At 38.2% G+C, this 23,056-nt stretch overlaps 2 protein-coding genes across 2 annotated transcripts; both read right to left on the bottom strand.

The window, feature by feature from the left end:
• Positions 1-7,947: 7,947 nt before the first annotated feature.
• Positions 7,948-8,904, bottom strand: LOC118713499 (olfactory receptor 52H1). The gene has a single exon (XM_036428128.2). It carries the CDS (start codon positions 8,902-8,904, stop codon positions 7,957-7,959), a length of 948 nt encoding a protein of 315 aa, XP_036284021.1. The 3' UTR covers positions 7,948-7,956.
• An 8,172-nt stretch (positions 8,905-17,076) lies between these two features.
• On the bottom strand, positions 17,077-18,117 carry LOC118713498 (olfactory receptor 52H1). Its single transcript, XM_036428127.2, has one exon. It carries the CDS (start codon positions 18,103-18,105, stop codon positions 17,158-17,160), a length of 948 nt encoding a protein of 315 aa, XP_036284020.1. The 5' UTR covers positions 18,106-18,117; the 3' UTR covers positions 17,077-17,157.
• Between the last annotated feature and the right edge of the window lie 4,939 nt (positions 18,118-23,056).

The following is a 23,056-nucleotide window of genomic DNA, read 5'->3' as shown; positions in this document are numbered from 1 at the left end:
CTTCTTCCTGCAGCCCCAACTTCAGATATTAAGGGCATTCAGCATAAAGGCCCTTGCTTACTCATCCCATGCTTTAGGGTCCCTTGCCCAGCATGCAATACCTGGTAGGGAAAGGCATATGAAACCTACACTTCTTTTAGGGAAAGGGTCAGAGAGCTTAGGTGAATATATGACTCCAGGGAGACATGCCCTGTGCTTTGCTGGGAAATAATTAATGAGATATTATACCTAATCTTGCTTTACATATTTGCACCCTCTGATTTCCTGCCCAAGACAAGGGATTTATTCTCTAATTCCTCTGGCCTGGTATGGCTTTAAAATCTGGGGTCTGGAAGAACCACATAGATCAAGGAGGAAAGAAATGAGTTGGAAACCTAAGCTGCATGAAATTGACTTCTATTCAGATTCCGTGTCTAGGTGGTTGCTACTAGAACTTAAGGGTAGAGGGTATGGGGGGAAGGATGGTGGGAAAACAGATTGAACATGAAACATAAAAACTGGTGCTGGGGTCATCTTCCTATTATTTGGAATGTGAAACTAGCTAGTGGTACTAATTGGAAAAGCAGGAGAAGGCTCAGTGTCTGAGCTAAGTGGGGAAGTATTTCAAGGAGCCAGCCATGGTATTATCCACTGCCTTTCCTTCCAGAACCAACAGCTCTCCCCTATTTAAGTATTAACTACCCATGTCAGAAACCAGATCAGTTTCTAGAGCTTTGCTCTATTTTATTCACATTTCCCCAGACCCTTCTGTCTTCATCCCTTCAGCAAACATGGAGTCCCTGCTTAGTGTCACACAATACTTTCTCCCATCTGCCCCTATCCTCTGACATCCTTCCCACTCCCGCCCCCACCCAGCTTTGATGTACCATAGCTCTGTGCACCTGAGTCATAGCCTGGCTGGTGTTGCTCAGTGGTTGAGTGTGACCTGTGAACCAGGAGGTCACAGTTTGATCACCAGTTAGGGTATATGCCCAGGTTACAGGCTTGAACCCCTGTGTGGGCTATGCAAGAGGAAGTCGATCAATTATTCTCTCTCATCATTGATGTTTCTTTCTCTCTCTTTCTCCCTTTCTCTCTGAAATCAATAAAAAAAATATTCTAAAAATAATCTTAATTCCTCCATTTACCAGTATAGATATCCATGTCCTGACTCAACTTGGTAGCTCTTTTCATTCTGTCTTTTGTCCATGGGAAAACTATTGGATTATGCAGAACTCAGTCTTGGAAAGTTCTGATTCCACTGAGAGTACAACAGAGCATCCAGTTTAGGCTGCAATAGAAGCAACTGGGTTCAGTTTAGATGCCACAGGAACAGAGCAATTGGTGTTCAGGTCAAAATGGTGGAGGCAGGAGGACCTTACCTATCCGAGTTTAAGTGGGTGAAAAGCAACCTAGAAGAAGGCTTTTTATGCTCCACCTAAAGACCACAGTTATGTCCTTGAACTTCATGAGATACAACATCTGGTATTTTAACCTGGTCCTGGGCACTGAGGAATCTGGGGAAGGTGAACAGAGAATAAGGTCTCTGGCTCTGGGTGATGCTACAAGCTTCTGTGTGTGCTCTAGCTTTCTCTGTGGCACTGCTTCTGGGCCTTCTCTCACATCCCTACACTTCAACTCTTTGCAGAGTAGGGTCAGATAATAAGCCAGGCTAGACTTTTCTATAATACATGGGAGTCTTGTTGGTTTAGAAACCAGAGCTTCCTTCTGAAGGATGAGGCTTCACCAAGTCATGGGGCCACTCTCACAATGGGATCCCTTGTGGGCTCCTTTGAAGCTTGAGAACATTCTGTCAGGACCACAGGGCGGGCTCAGCCTTTACAAAAGAAGGAGGATGTGTCAAATCCCTGAGAGCCTGAGAACATCTCTCCCAAAACCACAGGGCAAGCACAATGTACAGGGGCCTGGTAAGAAAGTTCTGTACTCAGGATGAGGGCCTTTTAGCACACTTCCTCTTGGCAAATTTCCAGGAACAACTCCCCGTTTCCCCCATGTTCTCAGCCCCCACCTCTGCTCTTTCCATTTCCTCCCATAGGCTAAATGACAGGGAGGAGAAAGAATCCAGGACCCATTTCCCACCTTCCAGCCTTAGCCTCTGTTCTGTGTTTGATTCTCTATAGGCGCAGCTGCACCCTTCTCATCGTCCACTTGCCTGCTTTGCTGTCCTTGCCCGCCCAGTCCTTCACCTCATCTCCAAGGTCAACATGGCCCAGCTTCTTCTGTATGTCAGGAGTTCAGCAAAGGACACATTGAGGGAGAAGTAAGGTGGGCTCTCTGGTCTCCCTGAGCTCCCAGGCACAGGACTGTCTCTGAGCTGTGTCTGGAGTCCTGAAGCTTCTCCGCGGTGCTGGTGTACTTCAAGGGTATCACACTATCGTGTACCCATGTCTATTGTCTATGATCAGGTAACTGATGTACAGAACAGATAGGGTCACATAGGGATGGGACCAGGAACAAGAGCTCCTAGATCCCAGCCCAGGACTAGTTCCTCTCCTGGAATTTTTGCCTAACTCCTAAATCAACAACAATTTTCTTCTTGACAGGAGAAGCTGCCTTTATAGCTCACACCGATTTGGCAGCTCTATTTGGCCTTGAGTTTCCACTCCCACTCTGAGGGAGCCCTCATTCTAGACTCCATTCATACTTCTTCTTCCTGATATGAGCTTTTGGAGCCACTGTAGTATACAGAACTGAATGAACCAGTCATAGACGGGGACTTGTCTCCCACCATCTGCTACCTCCTTTCCCTGGGGTTACAAGCCAGAGTTCATCACCTCCCTCTTCTTTTTTCATTGATCCTTCTCAGGGGACTGATCTCTGGCTCCTCAGAGACATTCTACTCAGAATGGCTCACATATTGTATCCTGCTTAAGGGACCTGAGGGAGAAGGTGTTTCCTTGAGGAAAGAGTAGAACATCAAAGGACATGTTAAATGCACCAGGAAGCATTATGGAGGGAGAAAAAAAAGGCCAAGAAATAAACTCAGCCAGGCCAGTGTGACTCAGTGGTTTAATATCAACTTATGAACCAGGCTGTCACAATTTGATTCACAGTCAGGGCACATGGCAAAATTCCACGAACAGCTCCCTGTTTCCCCATGTTCACAGCCCCCACTTCTGGCCCTGGGTGATGTTCAATGATTCTCTTTCATCATTGATGTTTCTATCTCTCTCTCCTTCTCCTTTCCTCTCTGAAATCAATAAAAGTATATTTTAAAACAAAAATGAACTCAGCAATATGGATTTGTTATATTATTTCGAATAAAATAGATTAATCATTTTAAACTTTAATTTAAACAGAATATGTGGCTGAAACCGGTTTGGCTCAGTGGATAGAGCTTCAGCCTGTGGACTGAAGGGTCCTGGGTTCAATTCCGATCAAGGGCATGTACCTTGATTGCGGGCCCATCCCCAGTAGAAGGTGTGCAAGAGGCAGCTGGTTGATGTTTCTCTCTCATCAATGTTTCTAACTCTCTATCCCTCTTCCTTCCTCTCTGTAAAAAAAATCAATAAAATATATATTTTTAAATAAAAATAACAAAATAAATAAATAAATAAATAAATAAATAAATAAAATAAACAGAATATGTGGTTCCCACCTTGATTTTGGAGGAGGAGGAAGGTGTGAGAGGGAAACGTAGTTCAAGGTTATATTTTTCTTGTTTCTGTTTATTCTCCCTTAAGCACAGGGGTTAAGATCCAGAGCAGGCTCTGAAGACTGATTATCAAGGTTGAAATCCTATTTCTGCTACACATAAATTGTGTGACTTTAGACAAGATACTCAGTTTCTCTATGCCTCAAATTCCTTATCTCTAAATTCAGGATAATAATAAATATGCCTACTTTATAGGAATATTATAAGGATAAATAAAATAAAGTATGTAAAGCATGAGAAGAACTCATCTAAAGGTTTTTCTCTACATATTTACAGAGATATGTATATCTATATTTTTTAACCAATGCTTGCCTTCTGCAGAAAAAATGAGCTAATGTGATTGTACTGTGAATCTTCACTCACTCTTGTGTATATCCTCCAAAATTAAGAGTTGGAAATAAAATAGTAAAAAGCATAAATAAATAAATAGCCAATGTGAATATACAGTCATATCACATTCTTAAATTAAATACTATCAGAATATTATTTTTATATCCATCTGTCTGCCTCTTATACCTATATTACAACTAGTTTGCAACAAGAAGTAGAGAATGTGTAATTAATTATTAGCTTTCAAGTGCCAACAATTGCATCAAGCCATACAATTTACAGACCTTATCTACTGATATTTTGGTCAGTTCCCTACATCCACTAAAGACTAGTTTTTGAGCTCCCACGTTTCTCACTGACCAACCCATGCAACCCCCTGAACAATCCCATCATCACTAGAAATGGTTTCCCCCATCAGTTTGGACTTGCAGATCTTTGAAACACTTGGTTTCTCACCCAGTCTCAGGCAAATACCCTCTGGTGACAGGTTCTGTTCCCCCTATTCTTGGAGCTCAGTTGTTGTGCTATTCTAGATAATCACAGAAATGAACTCCTCCTGTAAGCTTTCCTTGACTCCAAGAAGTGGTTGATTAGGCTTCAATTGAGCTTCCCTAATATTCTACCCCAGTCACTGCAAACTTAAAATAATCTGAACAAATCTACATATAAATTTATTTGTTTAGCCCCTCCTGGGGCTAAACTATAAACCTCTTGATTGTTCCCAGTATGTGTATTCACTTTAAATCTCTACATCCATGTGTGTGTTTTCTTTTATATAACAGGTGCTTTGTGAATGCTCCTAGACTAAAATTATGACATAAATTATTTGTAAATTTATTTTAGTAATATAAGCTCAAAAAAAGGCAGAAAGTCATTAAAAAAACTACAACTGCCTTTTTCTTCGAAGGCAAGTGTTATAAATCTGTTTTGATACTCACTTTAAATACCCTTACGTTATTCTCCTGAACTCAATAACTATATCTAATTGTCATTAGCATATGACATTAAGAATCTATGCAATAACAGGTCTAGGTACAAAGTACAAGTATCTGGCCAAGATGGGGCAAATGAGTTGTCAGAGTGAATGTGGCTAAAGATCTAAAGAAGGGTTAGATGTAGAAAATCTAGAAGAATATGAGGAACATATTCATGATCACTATTTTTTATAGAGTTAGTTCTAAATTCTTGGGATGGGGAGATAAGTCAATTCTCTTATTGATAGGATATATCTTACTAGCTTATATCTAATATAAAAGATGTGGATTCACAACAAGGAAAAGATATAAGATGAGGCAATTTATGTGTGAGAACATTACCTGCTGAATGTGGTATAATTATTCCTTTTGAATCTGAACCAAAACATGTAATTTCATTCACGATCTAACAATGGGACAGAATATTTGCAACCAGTCACACCAGAAAGAGTCATTGGAAGCTATTGTAGTAAACTTAAACTTGAAGGAAGAACATAAATAGTAAAGGGGAGGGAGAACTTTATTTTATTTTATTAGTTTTTTCAATTACATTTGACACTCAATATTAATTTTAGGTGTACAACATAGTGAGTAGATGTATACAACTTACACCGGTCACCTTGATCAATCTAGTGGATACCATACATAGTTATTGCAATATTATTGACTTACTCCCTATGTTGTGGAGTAGGAGAGTTTAAATGATAATGATGGCTCAGATATACTAGTAAATGTGATGTGTCCTAGATGAGAATAACAGCTGTAATTAGTAAATATACTAACATAACAACTAACATTGGAATCACATTTTCAAATCTGCAAAGCATATTCATCTACAGTGGTGTGTTTTATAATCCTAGTACCAACTCCCTAAGGTAGGAAAGCAGGTAATGAAATTTAGAATGAAGATCATATATAAAAACTGAGATATAGTTACCAGCCAAGAGTACATAAACCAGAGAAATAAATAAACTCTCCTGGGAAAGGTAGAAAAATAATAACAGATAACTGGGCCAAAGACAGGGGTTGGAGAAGGGAGTGGAGACAGTGCAAGAGATAATCCCTTCCTTTGTTGTTGTTTTTAGGTATAAGCTTTGATGGAAGTCATTGATGCATGTCAGTGAATAATCATGGGTTTGTGTTTCTACCAGAATGAAAGATGTATGTACTTTTAAATTATCTTGGTCCAAACTCTATTTACTTATTATGCCTTCAATAAACTTTAAACATATCAGCTATTGGCCAATTCACATTCTCAGCAAAATGGAAATAACCACAAGAGAATAAGCGATAATCTCTTTGGATATTTGTGAGTATTTTTAGCAAGTTGGCACAGAAGGCAGAATCCTTGGTCAGTCAAATGTGGCTTAATTTAAGATGACTAGAGCTCACAAGGACAGTAAGAAAACAGGCTCTGGTATTTTTTTTTCCTTCATGTATACACAGGAAGTGAGTGAGGCAGCATTCAATGGGAAGGAATATCACTGTACTAGGGGGTAAGAGATTCTATTCTGTCTAATTCCACATGTAAGACTTCTTACCGTGTGCCTAGAAAAGCTATTATTAATTCTGTGTTCTTCAGTTTCCTCTTCCAAGAATGAGATTTGAGTGATTCCATTCCCACAAGATGTGGCCCTGTTCCTCCTCACCCCTCATCTCATATTCCCATCTCACACATATCCAGACACATCAGCCTCTTCTGTCCTTCATTCATGTCACCTGTTTCCAGCCCAGGGCCTCTGCATTCCCTAGTCTCACTGTCATTCTTATTCTCATCCAGATTTATTCACCACTTTACTCAGTTTTATTTTTTATTGGTTATGTTACTATTTTAAAACAATGAATATTTATATTCTCTCTTCTTATTTGGTACACTTCCCAGAATATAAGCTCCATAGAAGCAGGAAAGATCCCTTTTCATTATTATTGACCTCATATTCTTAATCCTTAGAATAATGTTTGGAATATAGTATCTGCTCAATAAATTATATATATTTTTATATACTTTTTTTATCACAGCATATAGTATTTGCTCACTTATTTGCTCACTTCTAATGCTTGTGACATTTATATGCACCTGACCATGAATGTTATTTTATTATAATCTGGCCCTCTACATCCCCTTTCTCACTGCAGAAGTGTGTCTTCTAATTGATTTTCTCTTGCAATCTAGAAAATACATTCTATACATAAGAGCTCCACTAGTCCTATGGACAATGAAGTGCATTTTTAACCTCAGTGTTCAAATGAACTTTCTGGAAGTCTCATCTATGTATAATGAGGAAGGAGGCCATGGTTTTTTAAGCACCCACAATGATACATCCAGTTCTTTGCCTAGCTCTTCAACTATTTTATATCCTACTGGGGAGCTCATTTCCTCAATGTGTCTTGGAGCCTAGAAACTACTCTACTCTTCCAGCACCAGTGCCAGTAGCCCTGGCATTGATAACTATGCCACTTTTCTCATTTCCATTATAAGACTACTGATAGAAATCACAGTTTATAGCATAGTTTTACTAAAAATATTTTGTGTACAGGGATGGGACATTTAAAGGCATTTACAATGAAGCATAACATGGAAACTAATTAGAATAAAATATTATTATAAATGTTCTATGTCCATCGACTAACCCCTAAATAAGAATTTCTGATTGGTATTTTTACTTTTAGTCTCTGTTCTTCTGTGTCTCTATCTCACTTAACACATTTTCTTTCTCCAAAACTGTAAGTCTCAATTTTCAATTTTTTTTTTCATTTGGAATAACTCAGCTCTCTATTTTCATCTCCTTTTTCCTGATCAGACACAGTAAAATTTCTATGAGCAAACAACTCATCAGGTAATTTTTCTACATAGAATCATCTCTCTTATAGAGGTGATACCATTTTTCCTGGTATGCAAAAGTGCCTGCAGGCAGTTCTGACTTTCAATAGTGTTTGCTTTTATCAGTCTTGGTACATTAATACACGATACACTTACCCTAGCTTTTCCATTGTGCATTATTCTATACCTTTGGTAGAAAATAAAAGTATGACCTTATCTCTGATCTGTTTGGTCTTGACTCCATACACAATGGGGTTGAGTGCAGGTGGAATAACTATATAGAGGTTGGCAAACATGATGTGGAAAGTAAGTGAAACATTATGTCCAAAACGATGAGCCAGGATGGAGAAAAAGGCAGGTGTATAAAACATGAGAATGACACAGACATGGGAACCACAAGTGCCAAGTGCCTTCTGCCGGGCAGCTCTGGAAGGGAGGCGAAAAACAGCACAGAGAATAAGAGCGTAAGAAACAGCAATGAGAATCACATCTGAGATGACTGTCATGATGGGAACACAGAAGCCATACCAGATGTTGATGGAGATATCAGCACAGGCAAGCCGGGCAACACCTATGTGTTCACAGTATGTGTGTGGTATGATGCGTGTCCGACAGAAAGGCAGGCGTGTGAGCAAGAATACAACTGGCAAGATGATACAGAAGCTTCGAAAAGAGATGCTCACAGAAATCTTGATGATCATCTTTGGGGTCAAGATAGTGGTGTATCTTAAGGGAGAACAGATGGCCACATAGCGATCAAATGCCATAGTCATCAGGATGGCTGAATCCAGGACAAAGCTATAGTGGAGAAAGAACATTTGTGTCAGGCACCCTGGGAATGTAATTTCTCGAGCCCCAAGCCAAAAGATGCTGAGTGTTTTAGGAACACCAGCTGTGGACAAGATGAGGTCAGTCATAGCCAGCATGGAGAGAAAGAAGAACATGGGCTGGTGAAGGCTACGCTCCACTGCGATGAGGTAGAGAAGGATGCAGTTCCCCACCACAGCCACGATATAGATGATACAGAAAGGAATCCCAATCCACACGTGGGATTGCTCCAGGCCTGGAATCCCCACCAGGATGAAGGGCCCTGTGTTGTAACTGCTCAGGTTGAAAGTGATCATGGCAAATCAAAACGGCCCAGATCCTGAGGACAGAGGGTGACAGAAGATAGTTAAGGGTTACTTGGTTCACTCTCATCTCCAACCATTCATCATTATCAATTCCTAAGGATAAACTGATCATATAATTTGTCATCCAAAATGGAAGTTTTCAAAGTGAATATTGACATCATAATAATGGCAGGTAAAATGCATAAACGACAATCGTCTTAGATGCATTTGGAATATATGATTGTTAATCTACGTAAAGAGAATATCTTCTCTCTTTTTTTCTGCTGATTTAAACAACTTTTCCCAGATAACTTTCCAAACTGGCTACAACCACTCTTTTCATTATACAGTATATTCCTAATACAAATTAACAAACTATAGAATATTCTTTTTCACAGGTTGGTGGATTATAGTTAGCATGACTTTATGGACATTATTGGTTAAGATCTGCTTTTTCTGTCATTGTGGAATATCAATCTCTGCCTCAGGGCAATTATTCATAACTACCTTGTGACTGTGACTTTCAGGTTTGTAAGGTCAACAACACCTTATTGCCATTCAAAAACCTAAGTCAGCTTAAAAAAATACTAGCTGAGTTCCAACAGTATGCTTGACAATCAGGTGTGTTTTGTTTTGTTTTTTCAGTAGTTTAAAAATCATTTATTTAGAATGTGGCATTTTTAAACAAAACAAAATAAAAATAGTCATTCTCAAAAACAAATCTCTTTATAAAGTTAATAAATTGGTGATTTTCTGTGTTCTCCAATTTAGCTTCATGTTGGCCCTCGTGTCCATTTGGGTTCCCAGGCTCATCTATGGTCAACAGCAAAGATCTGAATGGGACATTGAAACCTCTCTTCTGTGCTCCTTATGTATTCCAACAACATATGGCATCAGCCCCTAAAGTTATATACTTTGAATCACAGCACTTCCAGCTTGTCTGAGGTCATCCTTCTTTTATACACATGTAAAGAAAAGTTTTTTCTACCTTTTATATTTTTATGCACTCAGACACAACAGATCTTTATACAGTCATTCAAAAGTACTTACAAACATTCATGGGCACACATTAAGAAAGTTCATCTGAAGCTTATCATTCTACAACAAATTCACAATGTGCAGCAATCTACATGACAGGCTGCTTTTTGCAATAAGTCGATGACATTAAAAAGAGTTGGGGCTTAAATGAGGAAAATGCAATTCCTGACTGGATTCTGATTAAATAAGCTAGGTATAAAAGAAAAAATAGTGTATAATTGGGTAAATTTAAATATGAAGTAGGTATTAGATGATATGAAGTAATTAGTATTACTTTTGTTAAATGTGATTATAATATAATGATATATACACACACACACAAGTTCCCACAGTATCTTAATAAAATATTGGCAAAGAGTATATGCTCTGGAGCCAGAAAAGTAGGTACATAATTGACTAGCTTTGTGAATTTGGAACTTGGGCAAACTTACTTGAACTATATGATCCTTGGGTTCATCATTTTCAAAAAGGGCCCAATATCTTTAATTTTTGCTGTTATTATTAAGATAAAATACGACACTCTTAAAATCACATTTTAGTGTAGTGTCTGGCACATAATAAGCATATAATTTTTACTTATTTTTATTAGATTATATTTTATATCATTAGCATTATTACTAGAAGTCAAACCATGGAGTGAAAAGGAGAATCAAAAGAGACAGATACATAACAACTAAGGGCACCCTTGAGCACACAAAAAATCCACAGACTTATTTCCACTCTTTTTTTTTTTTTTTTAATTAGGAGTCATCTTTATTACGTGCCCGTTCAGAGCAGAATATCTCTGTCAAATTCTGAACAAACAAAAGAAGAAGCATTCTCTTTTTATATCTTTTCAGTTCTTTGTGTACGTTACTTTTTAAAAATATATATTTTATTGATTTTTTACAGAAATGAAGGATAGGGATAGAGAGTTAGAAACATCCATATGAGAGAAACATTGATCAGCTGCCTTAGTTCCACTCTTAAGTTAGGGCTACAGGTTGTCAGATATTTGATTAAAAAATATATATATCACTTACAATGGCCATTCTTAATTATATAATTGTCCACTTATTCTAATCTTTTGAGTCCCATTGACTTGTATTTACAAGTCCCATTGGAGAGCATGACCTGGGCTTATAGTTGGGAGTTTCTCAAGAAAGAAAAGTATAGTACTTAGTTCCTGGCTCCTGGAAAATGTAACACAGAGTTTTTCATTCCCTCCGCATTTCTCTCCAAATCTAAATCCAAACCACATCCCTTGGAACAGCCAGGACTCACCTAATCTTCAATAGAGTCAAATAGAGAGAAGAAAGATTGTTCTGACCAGCACACAGAGGATCTACAAGAGGGGCAGAGCCACAAACAAAGAAATAACTGAAGGGGAGAGGAAGGGACTGATGGGCAGGTGATTCCATGCTCATTTATTTTTTCTGGTAACTGCTCAATGTGGGGAAGAGGTAAATAGTAAGGGCCTGAGGGACCCTGACTCTCAAGAGAAGAATACAAAGAAGCTTATTTTAACCCTGCCCATGATTGAGCATTAACATTGCTTCAGGGTACATTTTTGGTTTTGTATTTGTATGTGAGATGATGTGCCAGTGGGTGTGTAGTTGTGTGTGCATGCATGCCTATCACATTACTAGGTTTTGAGCCCATGCTCTTACTTACTAGATAAAAGATTTTGGACAAGTTTTCTATAAAAACTAGAGGCCCGGTGCATCAAAATTCATGGACTGGAGGGGGGGTCCCTCAGCACAGCCTGCCCTCTCTCAAAGCTTGGGAGCCCTCAGGGGCAGGAGGCAACCTGGTGATCAGGGGAAAGCAGCACACCATCACATCTCTGCTGCTACCACTGCCAGCAGCACAAGCCTTGACCAGCCCAAGAAATCTGAGCCTCGGGCGGCCCTGGGCAGCTGGACAGCCACCATTTGGGGTTTGCCTGTGCCTCAGGCCAGCCCTGCATGGCTAGAGGCCTGAGGAGATTGGAGGACATCATAGGCAGGCATGCTGCAAGGTCTTGCCGTGTGCCTGCCACCCTGGAGGGACTGAGGGGACTGGGCACCACCATCTTGTGGCTGTGGTTGCTACCATCTTTGAGGACATGACAGTCAATTAGCATATTCTCTACTTATTGACTGTGGGTGCTGCCATCATTGAGGGTGGGGCCGTCAATTAGCATACTCCCTCCATATTGTCTGTGAGCACCACCATCTTTGAGGACAGGGCAGTCAATTAGCATATTCCCTCCTTATTGGCTGTGGGTGCTGCCATCTTTGCAATAGCATGAGGGTCAATTAGCATATTCCCTCTTTATTAGGTAGGATGTGATCATCTAATTCCTACCCATCAAGGTTATATAAGGATTGACTAATTAAATAGGATAGAACATTTAATTTGTGAAAATTATTAGCAGTGCACCCTTTAAAATTAAATGTCTCTCTTCAAGATACTGTTAGAGTGAGGCCCCAGGTTTCACACTAATAAGCTCTACAGTGGAGTTTTGCACTATACAGTATTTCCCAAACTTTTGACATATGTGTACCCCTTCTATAATTTTTGTAACACTGAGTACCCCTCGTACTCATGACGTAGAATTAGGCACAGCTAAGCACATTGCAGTGCATATCCCCACCAAACTCCAGTGCAACACATACCCCCACCAGACTCTTCCCATACCCCTGGGGGTATGCATACCACACTTTGTGAAACACTGCAACCCAGTGTATATGTGTATGTAAGCATAAAACATATGCAGTTCAGCCTCCAGCCCACACTTAGGATTTAATGAGGAAAGTGGTTCAAATGTGTTTTTGATCAATACTCAGGTGACCCCTAGTGGAAAAACATAGAATTTGTGTATATTCTAAATTTCAGGTCAAGATAAAAGCAAATAAGCAACTTCATAGCAAGAATTCATTGTTTCTGAGAACATTTAATATAGTACACAAATCTAAAGCTCTACATGAAATCACTTCTATAATTCTCTTAACAACCCTATGATTAATAGGTAAAACATTTATACTGTTTTAAAGATGTAGAAACTGGGGCACAGAGATATTAAGTAGCTTACCAAGGGTCACACAATAAGAAAATAGTAGAGCTGAGGATCAAATGCAAGGAGTCCTAGACTCCTGTGCACTTGACCAAAATTCTCTATAGAGTATGTGGCATGTGGCATGTACATGATATCTTGATAACAAGTGATATAAAATTAAGTCACATAAAGGAAACAGAAAATTGACTACATGAAACAAATTAGCATCATAAAATCAAGCACTTCACTTAGGTTACAATTATATATTGTTTGAACTTCCTAGCACTGAAGTCTTATAAAATAAAATCTGATTATATGTTTCTCACATGGGAAAGATCTAAAACAGACAAACAAGTGTACTTCAGACAATTTTAAATATAAAGGTGGGCTGTAAAACCAACTCGTAGACACAGACAATAGTATGGTGGTTACCAGAAGGAAAGGGATGGGGAATAGTGAAGGGGTAAAGGGGCCAAATATATGACGACAGAGGATGACTTATCTTTGTGTGGTGGGTACTTAGTACAATATACAGATCATGTATCAAAGCAATGTACACTTGAAAATTTTATCATCTGATTAACTAATATCACCTTAATAAATTTAATAAGAATAAATAAATATAAAGGAAGAAGCATAGCAAAGTAAAAATTAGAAAAGGGAAAATTAAACTTGTGGTGACAGGCTCTGTTCCCCTTATTCTTGGAGCTCAGTTGTTGTGCTATTCTACAATAGATAATCCAGAAATGAACTCCTCCAGTAAGCTTTCTTTGACTCCAAGAAGTGGTTGATTAGGCTTCAATTGTGCTTCCCTAATATTCTACCCCAGTCACTGCAAACATAAAATAATCTGAATAAATCTACATGTGGATTTTCTCCTGGGACTAAACTAAAAACCTCTTGATTGTTCACAGTATGTGTATTTGCCTTACATCTCTACACTCACTTGTGTGATTTTCTTTTATATAACAGGTGCTTTGTGAATGCTCCTAGACTAAAATTATGACATAAATTATTTGAAAATTTATTTTAGTAATATAAGCTCAAAAAAATGGCAGATACAAGTCATTAAAAACCTCCAACTGCCTCTTTTCTTCTAAGACAAGTGTTATAAATCTGTTTTGTTACTCATTTTAAATACCCCTACATTATTCTCCTGAACACAATAACTATATCTAATTGTCATTAGCATATGACACTAAGAATCTATGCAATAACAGGTCTAGGTACAAAGTACAACTATCTGGCCAAGATGGGGCAAATGAGTTGTCAGAGTGAATGTGGCTAAAGATCTAAAGAATGGTTAGATGTGGAAAATCTAGAAGAGAGTGTTTGAGAGACATATTCATGATCACTATTTTTTATAAATAGAGTTAGTTCTAAATTCTTGGGATGGGGAGATAAGTCAATTATCTTATTGATAGGGTATATCTTACTAGCTTATATCTAATATAAGAGATGTGGATTCACAATAAGGAAAAGATATAAGATGAGGCAATTTTTGTGTGAGAACATTACCTGCTGAATTTTGTATAATTATTCCTTTTGAATCTGAATCAAAACATGTAATTTCATTCATGATCTAACAATGGGACAGAATATTTGCAACCAGTCACACCAGAAACAGTCATTGGAAGCTGTGGTAGTAAACTTAAACTTGAAGAAAGATCATAAATAATGAAGGGGAGGGAGAACTTTATTTTATTTTATTTTATGTTTTTTCAATTACATTTGACACTCAATATTAATTTTAGGTGTACAGCATAGTGAATAGATGTATACAACTTACACTGATCATCTTGATCAGTATAGTGGATACCATACATAGTTATTGCAATATTATTGACTTACTCCCTATGTTGTGGAGTAGGAGAGTTTAAATGATAATGATGGCTCAGATATACTAGTAAATGTGATGTGTCCTAGATGAGAATAACAGCTGTAATTAGTAAATATGCTAATATAACAACTAACTTTAGAATCCCATTTTCAAATCTGCAAAGCATATTCATCAACAGTGGTGTGTTTTTTAATCTTAGTACCAACTCCTGGAGGTAGGAAAGCAGGTAATGAAATTTAGAATGAAGATCATATATAAAAACTGAGATATAAAGTTACCAGCAAAGAGTCCACAAAGCCAGAGAAATAAACTCTCCTGGGAAGGGTAGAAAAATAATAACAAATAACTGGACCAAAGACAAGGGTTGGAGAAAGAAGTAGAGACAGTGCAAGAGACAATCCCTTCCTTTGTTGTTTTTTTAGGTATAAGCTTTGATGGAAGTCATTGGTGCATGTCAGTGAATAATCATGGGTTTGAGTTTCTACCAGAATGAAAGATGTATGTACTTTTAAATTATCTCGGTCCAGACTCTATTTATGTATTATGCCTTCAGTAAACTTTAAAAATATCAGCTGTTGGCCAATTCACATTCTCAGCAAAATGGAAATAACCACAAGAGAATAAGCGATAATCTCTTTGGATATTTGTGAGTATTTTTAGAAAGTTGGCACAGAAGGCAGAATCCTTGGTTAGACAAATGTGGCTTAATTTAAGATGACTAGAGCTCACAAAAACAGTAAAAAAAACAGGCTCTTGTATTTTTTTTCCTTCCTGGATAGTCTGGTTTCACAGGAAGTGAGTGAGGAGGCATTCAATGGGAAGGAATATTACTGCACTAGGGAATAAGAGATTCTATTATGTCTAACTCCACATGTAAGACTTCTTACTGTGTGCCTAGAAAAGCCATTATTAATTCTGTGTGCTTCAGTTTCCTCTTCCAAGAATGAGATTTGGCTGATTCCATTCTCACAAGATATGGCCCTGATCCTCCTCACCCCTCATCTCATATTCCCATCTCACACATATCCAGACACATCAGCCTCTTCTGTCCTTCATTTATGTCACCTGTTTCCAGCCCAGGGCCTCTGCATTCCCTATTCTCTCTGTCATTGTTATTCTCAACCAGTTTTATTCACCACTTCACTCAGCTTTATTTCTTATTGGTTATATTACTATTTTAAAACAATGAATATTTATATTCTCTCTTCTTATTTGGTACACTTCCCAGAATATAAGCTCCATAGAAGCAGGAAAGATCCTTTTTCATTATTATTGACCTCATATTCTGAATCCTTAGAATAATGTTTGGAATATATTACCTACTCAATAAATAATTTTTAAATCATATATATATATATATATATATATATATATATATATATGCAGTATTCTACATCTTTTTTATCACAGCATATAGTATTTGCTCGCTTCTAATGCTTGTGACATTTATATGCATCTGACCATGAATGTTATTTTATTATAATCTGGTCCTCTTCATCCCCTTTCTCACTGCCGAAGTGTGTCTTCTAATTGACTTTTCTTGCAATCTAGAAAATACATTCTATACATAAGAGCTCCACTAGTCCTATGGACAATGAAGTGCATTTTTAACTTCAGTGTTCAAATGAACTTTCTGGAAGTCTCATCTATGTATAATGAGGAAGGGAGCCAAGGTTTTTTAAGCACTCACAATGATACATCCATCCAGTGCTTTGCCTAGCTCTTCAACTATTTTATATCCTACTGGGGAGCTCATTTCCTCAATGTGTCTTGGAGCCTGGAAACTACTCTACTCTCCCAGCACCAGTGCCAATAGCCCTGGCATTGATAAATATACTATTTTTCTCATTTCCATTACAACACTGCTGATAGAAATCATAGTTTATAGCATAGTTTTACTAAAAATATTTTGTGTACAGGGATGGGACATTTAAAGGCATTTACAATGAAGCATAACATGAAGAGTAATTAGAATAAAATATTATTATAAATGTCTTATGTTCATCTACTAATCTCCTCAATAATAATTTCTGATTGATATTTTTACTTTTAGTCTCTGTTCTTCTATATCTCTAATTCAACACATTTTCTTTCTCCAAAGTCTCAATTTTCAATTTTTTTTTCATTTGGAATAACTTAGCTCTCTATTTTCATCTCCTTTTTCCTGATCAGACACAGTAAAATTTCCATGAGCAAACAACTCATCAGGTAATTTTTCTACATAGAATCATCTCTCTTATAGAGGTGATACCATTTTTCCTGGTATGCAAAAGTGCCTGCAGGCAGTTCTGACTTTCAATAGTGTTTGCTTTTATCAGTCTTGGTACATTAATACACTATACACTTACCCTAGCTTTTCCATTGTGCATTATTCTATACCTTTGGTAGAAAATAAAAGTATGACCTTATCTCTGATCTGTTTGGTCTTGACTCCATACACAATGGGGTTGAGTGCAGGTGGAATAACTATATAGAGGTTGGCAAACATGATGTGGAAAGTAAGTGAAACATTATGTCCAAAACGATGAGCCAGGATGGAGAAAAAGGCAGGTGTATAAAACATGAGAATGACACAGACATGGGAACCACAAGTGCCAAGTGCCTTCTGCCGGGCAGCTCTGGAAGGGAGGTGAAAAACAGCACAGAGAATAAGAGCGTAAGAAACAGCAATGAGAATCACATCTGAGATGACTGTCATGATGGGAACACAGAAGCCATACCAGATGTTGATGGAGATATCAGCACAGGCAAGCCGGGCAACACCTATGTGTTCACAGTATGTGTGTGGTATGATGCGTGTCCGACAGAAAGGCAGACGTGTGAGCAGGAATACATCTGGCAAGATGATACAGAAGCTTCGAAAAGAGATGCCCATGGCAATCTTGATGATCATCTTTGGGGTCAAGATAGTGGTGTATCTTAAGGGAGAACAGATGGCCACATAGCGATCAAATGCCATAGTCATCAGGATGGCTGAATCCAGGACAAAGCTATAGTGGAGGAAGAACATTTGTGTCAGGCACCCTGGGAATGTAATTTCTCGAGCCCCAAGCCAAAAGATGCTGAGTGTCTTAGGAACACCAGCTGTGGACAAGATGAGGTCAGTCATAGCCAGCATGGAGAGAAAGAAGAACATGGGCTGGTGAAGGCTACGCTCCACTGCGATGAGGTAGAGAAGGATGCAGTTCCCCACCACAGCCACGATATAGATGATACAGAAAGGAATCCCAATCCACACGTGGGATTGCTCCAGGCCTGGAATCCCCACCAGGATGAAGGGCCCTGTGTTGTAACTGCTCAGGTTGAAAGTGATCATGGCAGATCAAAACGGCCCAGATCCTGAGGACAGAGGGTGATAGAAGATAGTTAAGGGTTACTTGGTTCACTCTCATCTCCAACCATTCATCATTATCGATTCCTAAGGATAAACTGATCATATAATTTATTAATCCAAAATAGGAATTTTCAAAGTGAATAAAGATTGATATCATAATAATGGCAGGGAACATGCATAAACGACAATCGTCTCAGATGTATTTGCAATGTATGATTGTTAGTCTAAGTAAAAAGAATATCTTCTCTCTTTTTTCTGCTGATTTAAACAACTTTTCCCAAATAACCTTCCAAATTGGCTACAATCACTCTTTTCATTGTACAGTATATTCCTAATACAAATTAGCAAACTATAGAAAACTCAGTTATAACTAACTTATAACTCAGTTTAAAATTAGAAATGTTTTCTATAGCTATTGCAAAATAATAAAAATTAAAAATTGTGCCGGAACCGGTTTGGCTCAGTGGTAGAGCGTTGGTCTGCGGACTGAAAGGTCCCAGGTTTGATTGCGGTCAGGGGCATGTATGTTGGTTGCGGGCATATCCCCAGTGGGGGGGGTGCAGGAGGCAGCTGGTCGATGTTTCTCTCTCATCGACACTTCTAGCTCTCTAACTCTCTCCCTTCCTCTCTGTAAAAAAATCAATAAAATACATTTTTTTAAATTAAAAATTGTTTTCCAGAACCCTATATGCTATACAGCTGTATAACAATCTAATCTTTTGGACTTACTGGCACTATTAGTCAAGATTGCTGTCGAAAAGAAAATTTTTTCCTTGTCAACACGTATTCTTGAAATAGACAATAGACTCCCAGTACACATACTTTCTCAGATACAGGCACACACTTAATACTTACAAGCTCAAATATACTCTGAACTATATTTACATTCTTTCATTCATCTTACCATCATATATTTACCTTACATTATCTTACACAAACATAACCCTCCCTCTCTCCCTCTCTTCCTCCCTCCCTCTCTCTCTCACACTGAACTTATACATTCATGCACACATACACACACATATGCACACACCAGACACCTATGCACTACACATATGCACACCAATGAAATCACACGAGACATATATGCACTGCACACACACAACAATTAAATCATAAACAAAATATTCTATGATTGGATTGATTTTGGCACTTCCATTATTATATAACTGCCCAAAACCTTTACTTGAAAAATTTCTTTTTTAAAGACTAGGCTCCAATACCTGCTTCCTTCTCCAGTAATGTGTAATCTACAGATAACAAACTACACCAAGGCCAGGGATTCCCAAGGTCACAACTAAGAGGAAGTATATGATGGCCATATGCCTCAGGTTCCAAACCTGACAAGGACATAACTCACCTTCAATCTTATCTTTACCCCTACTTTAAATCTCATTCTTAGGTCCAGCTCACCAAACCTTCCATCTCCCAGACCAATACTTAATTTATCCAGTCTTCTGCTTTTGCCAAATGAGGAACAGAATGCTCTCTTCTTTTTTTTATGACCATCCCTTATCTATAAATAAAAACACTTTCTTACAGCAACTCAAAACCTTCCTCCACTGTGTCTTCATAATCCAGAGCCTGTAGGTTCTGAGAACACAGCTCAGAGTTCAGGCTGTGGGCCAGGCAGTCCAGCCCCATCTGCTGAGTATCTGTGTTCTCCAATTTAGCTTCATGTTGGCTCTTTTGTCCATTTGGGTTCCCAGGCTCATCTATTGTCAACAGCAAAGATCTGATTGGGACATTGAAACCTCTCTTCTGTGCTCCTTATGTATTCCAACAACATATGGCATCAGCCCCTAAAATTATATACTTTGAATCATAGCTCTTCCAGCTTGACTGAGGTCATCCTTCCTTTATACAAATGTGAACAAAAGTTTTTTCTAGCTTTTATATTTTTATGCACTCAGACACAACAGATGTTTATACAGTCATTCAAAAGTGCTTACAAATATACATGGGCACACATTAAGAAAGTTCATCTAGCCAAAACTGGTTTGGTTCAGTGGATAGAGCATCGGTCTGTGGACTGAAAGGTCCCGGGTTTGATTCCGGTCAAGGGCATATACGTTGGTTGTGGGCACATCCCCAGTAGGGAGTGTGCAAGAGGCAGCTGATCAATGATTCTCTCTCATCGATGTTTCTAACTCTCTATACCTCTCTCTTCCTCTCTATATAAAAAAACCACAATAAAATATATTTTAAAAAAAGAAAGTTCATCTAAAGCTTATCATTCTACAATAAATTCACAATGTGCAGCAATCTACATGACAGGCTGCTTTTTGCAATAAGTCGATGACATTAAAAAGAGTTGGGGCTTAAATGAGGAAAATGCAATTCCTGACTGGATTCTGATTAAATAAGCCAGGTATAAATGAAAAATAGTGTATAATTGGGTAAATTTTAATATGAAGTAGGTATTACATGATATGAAGTAATTAGTATTACTTTTATTAAATGTGATTATAATATTATGATATAGACACACATACACAAGTGCCCACAGTATCTTAACAAAATGTTGGCAAAGAGTATATGCTCTGGAGCCAGAAAAGTAGGCACTTCAATACCACTTCTATAATTAACTAGCTGTGTGAACTTGGAACTTGGGCAAGCTTACTTAACTATACGATTCTAGACTTCATCATTTTCAAAATGGGCCCAATAGCTCTAATTTTTACTGTTATTATTAAGATAAAATAAGACAATCTCAAAAGCCACATTTTAGTGTAGTGTCTGGCACATAATAAGCATATAATTGTTTACATACTTATTTTTATTAAATTATATTTTATATCTTCAACATTATTACTAGAAGTCAAACCACGGAGTGAAAAAGAGAATCAAAAAAGGCAGATGCATAAAAACTAAGGGCACCCCTGGGCATACACAAACACACAGACTTCATTCCACTCTTAAATTAGGGCTACAGGTCCTTGTCAGATATTTGATTTTTTTAAAATATATATCACTTACAATGGCCATTCTTAACTCAACTATATAATTGTCCACTTATTCTAATCTTTTGAGTCCCATTGATGGAGCAAATACAAGTCCCATTGGAGAGCATGACCTGGGCTTATAGTTGGGAGTTTCTCAAGAAAGAAAAGTCTAGTACTTAGTTCCTGGCTTCTGGAAAATGAAACACAGAGTTTTTCATTCCCTCCGCATTTCTCTCCAAATCTGAGTCCAAACCACATCCCTTGGAACAGCCAGGACTCACCTAATCTTCAGTAGAGCCAAATAGAGAGAAGAAAGATTGTTCTGACCAGCACACAGAGGATCTACAAGAGGGGCAGAGCCACAAACAAAGAAATAACTGAACGGGAGAGGAAGGGACTAATCGGTAGGTGATTCCATGCTCATTTATTTTTTCTGGTAACTGCTCAATGTGGGGAAGAGGTAGATAGTAAGGGCTTGAGGGACCCTGACTCTCAAGGGAAGAGTATAAAGAAGCTTATTTTAACCCTGCCCATGATTGAGCATTAACATTGCCTCAGGGTACATTTTTTGTTTTGTATTTGTATGTGAGGTGATGTGCCAGTGGGTGTGTAGTTGTGTATTTATGTGTGCCTATCACATCACTAGGTTTTGAGCCCATGCTCTGATTTACTAGTTAAAAGATTTTGGACAAGTTTTCTATAAAAACTAGAGGCCCAGTGCATGAAAATTCATGGACTGGAGTGGGGAGGGGTCCCTCAGCCCAGCCTGCCCCCTCTCACAGCTTGGGAGCCCTCAGGGGTGGGAGGTGACCTGGAAATCAGGGGAAAGCAACACACTATCACACCTCTGCTGCTTCCACTGCCTGCAATGCAAGCCTTGGTCGGCCCTGGTTACCTCAGGTGGCCCTGGAGCAGCTGGGCCTGTCTGGGAGCAGACTCAGCCTTGCCACACACCTGCCACTCTGGTGGGGCTGATGGGGTTGGGTGCCACCATCTTGTGGCTGTGAGTGATGTAATATTTGAGGGTGGGCAGTCAATTAGCATATTCCCTCATTATTGACTGTGGCTGCAGCCATCTTTGTGATAGCATGAGGGTCAATTAGCATATTCCCTCTTTTTTAAATAGGATGTGAACATCTAATTCTTGCCCATCAAGGTTATATAAGGATTGACAGATTAAATAGGACAGAACATGTGAAAATCGTTAAAATTATTAAATGTCCCATTTCAAGATAATCTATAGATGGGATATAAAACAAACCCATATTAGTCTAATACTGTTTTTCAGAGTGAGGTCCCAGGTTTCACACTAATAAGCTCTACAGTGGAGTTTTGCACTGTTTATGTTTCCCTAGAAAACCAGTGTATATGTGTATGTAAGCATAAAGCATATGCAGCTCAGCCTCCAGCCCACACTTAGGGTTTAATGAGGAAAGTGGTTCAAATGTGTTTTTGATCAATACTCAGGTGACCCCTAGTGGAAAAATATAAAATTTGTGCATATTCTAAATTTCAGGTCAAGATAAAAGCAAATAAGCAACCTTCATAGCAAGAGTTCATTGTTTCTGAGAACATTTAATATAGTACACAAATATAAAGCTCTACATGAAATCACTTCTATAATTCTCTTAACAACCCTATGAAATAGGTAAAACATTTATATAATTTTAAAGATGTAGAAACTTGGGCAGAGAGATATTAAGTAGCTTACCAAGGATCACACAATAAGAAAATAGTAGAGCTGAGGATCAAATGCAAGGAGTCCTAGACTCCTGTGCACATAACGAAAATTCTCTATACAGTATGTGGCACATGGCATGTACATGATATCTTATAGCAAGTGATATGAAGGAAACATAGAAAATTGACTACATGAAACAAATGAGCATCATAAAATCAAGCACCTCACTTAGGATACAACTATATATTGTTTGAACTTCCTAGCACTGAAGTCTTATAAAATAAAATCTGATTATATGTTGCTCACA

Source organism: Pipistrellus kuhlii, unplaced genomic scaffold, assembly GCF_014108245.1.
Source record: "Pipistrellus kuhlii isolate mPipKuh1 unplaced genomic scaffold, mPipKuh1.p scaffold_m20_p_9, whole genome shotgun sequence".
Classification (NCBI taxonomy): domain Eukaryota; kingdom Metazoa; phylum Chordata; class Mammalia; order Chiroptera; family Vespertilionidae; genus Pipistrellus; species Pipistrellus kuhlii.
The sequence above is the reverse complement of the archived record's forward strand: the minus strand, read 5'-3'. Positions and strand labels throughout refer to the sequence as shown.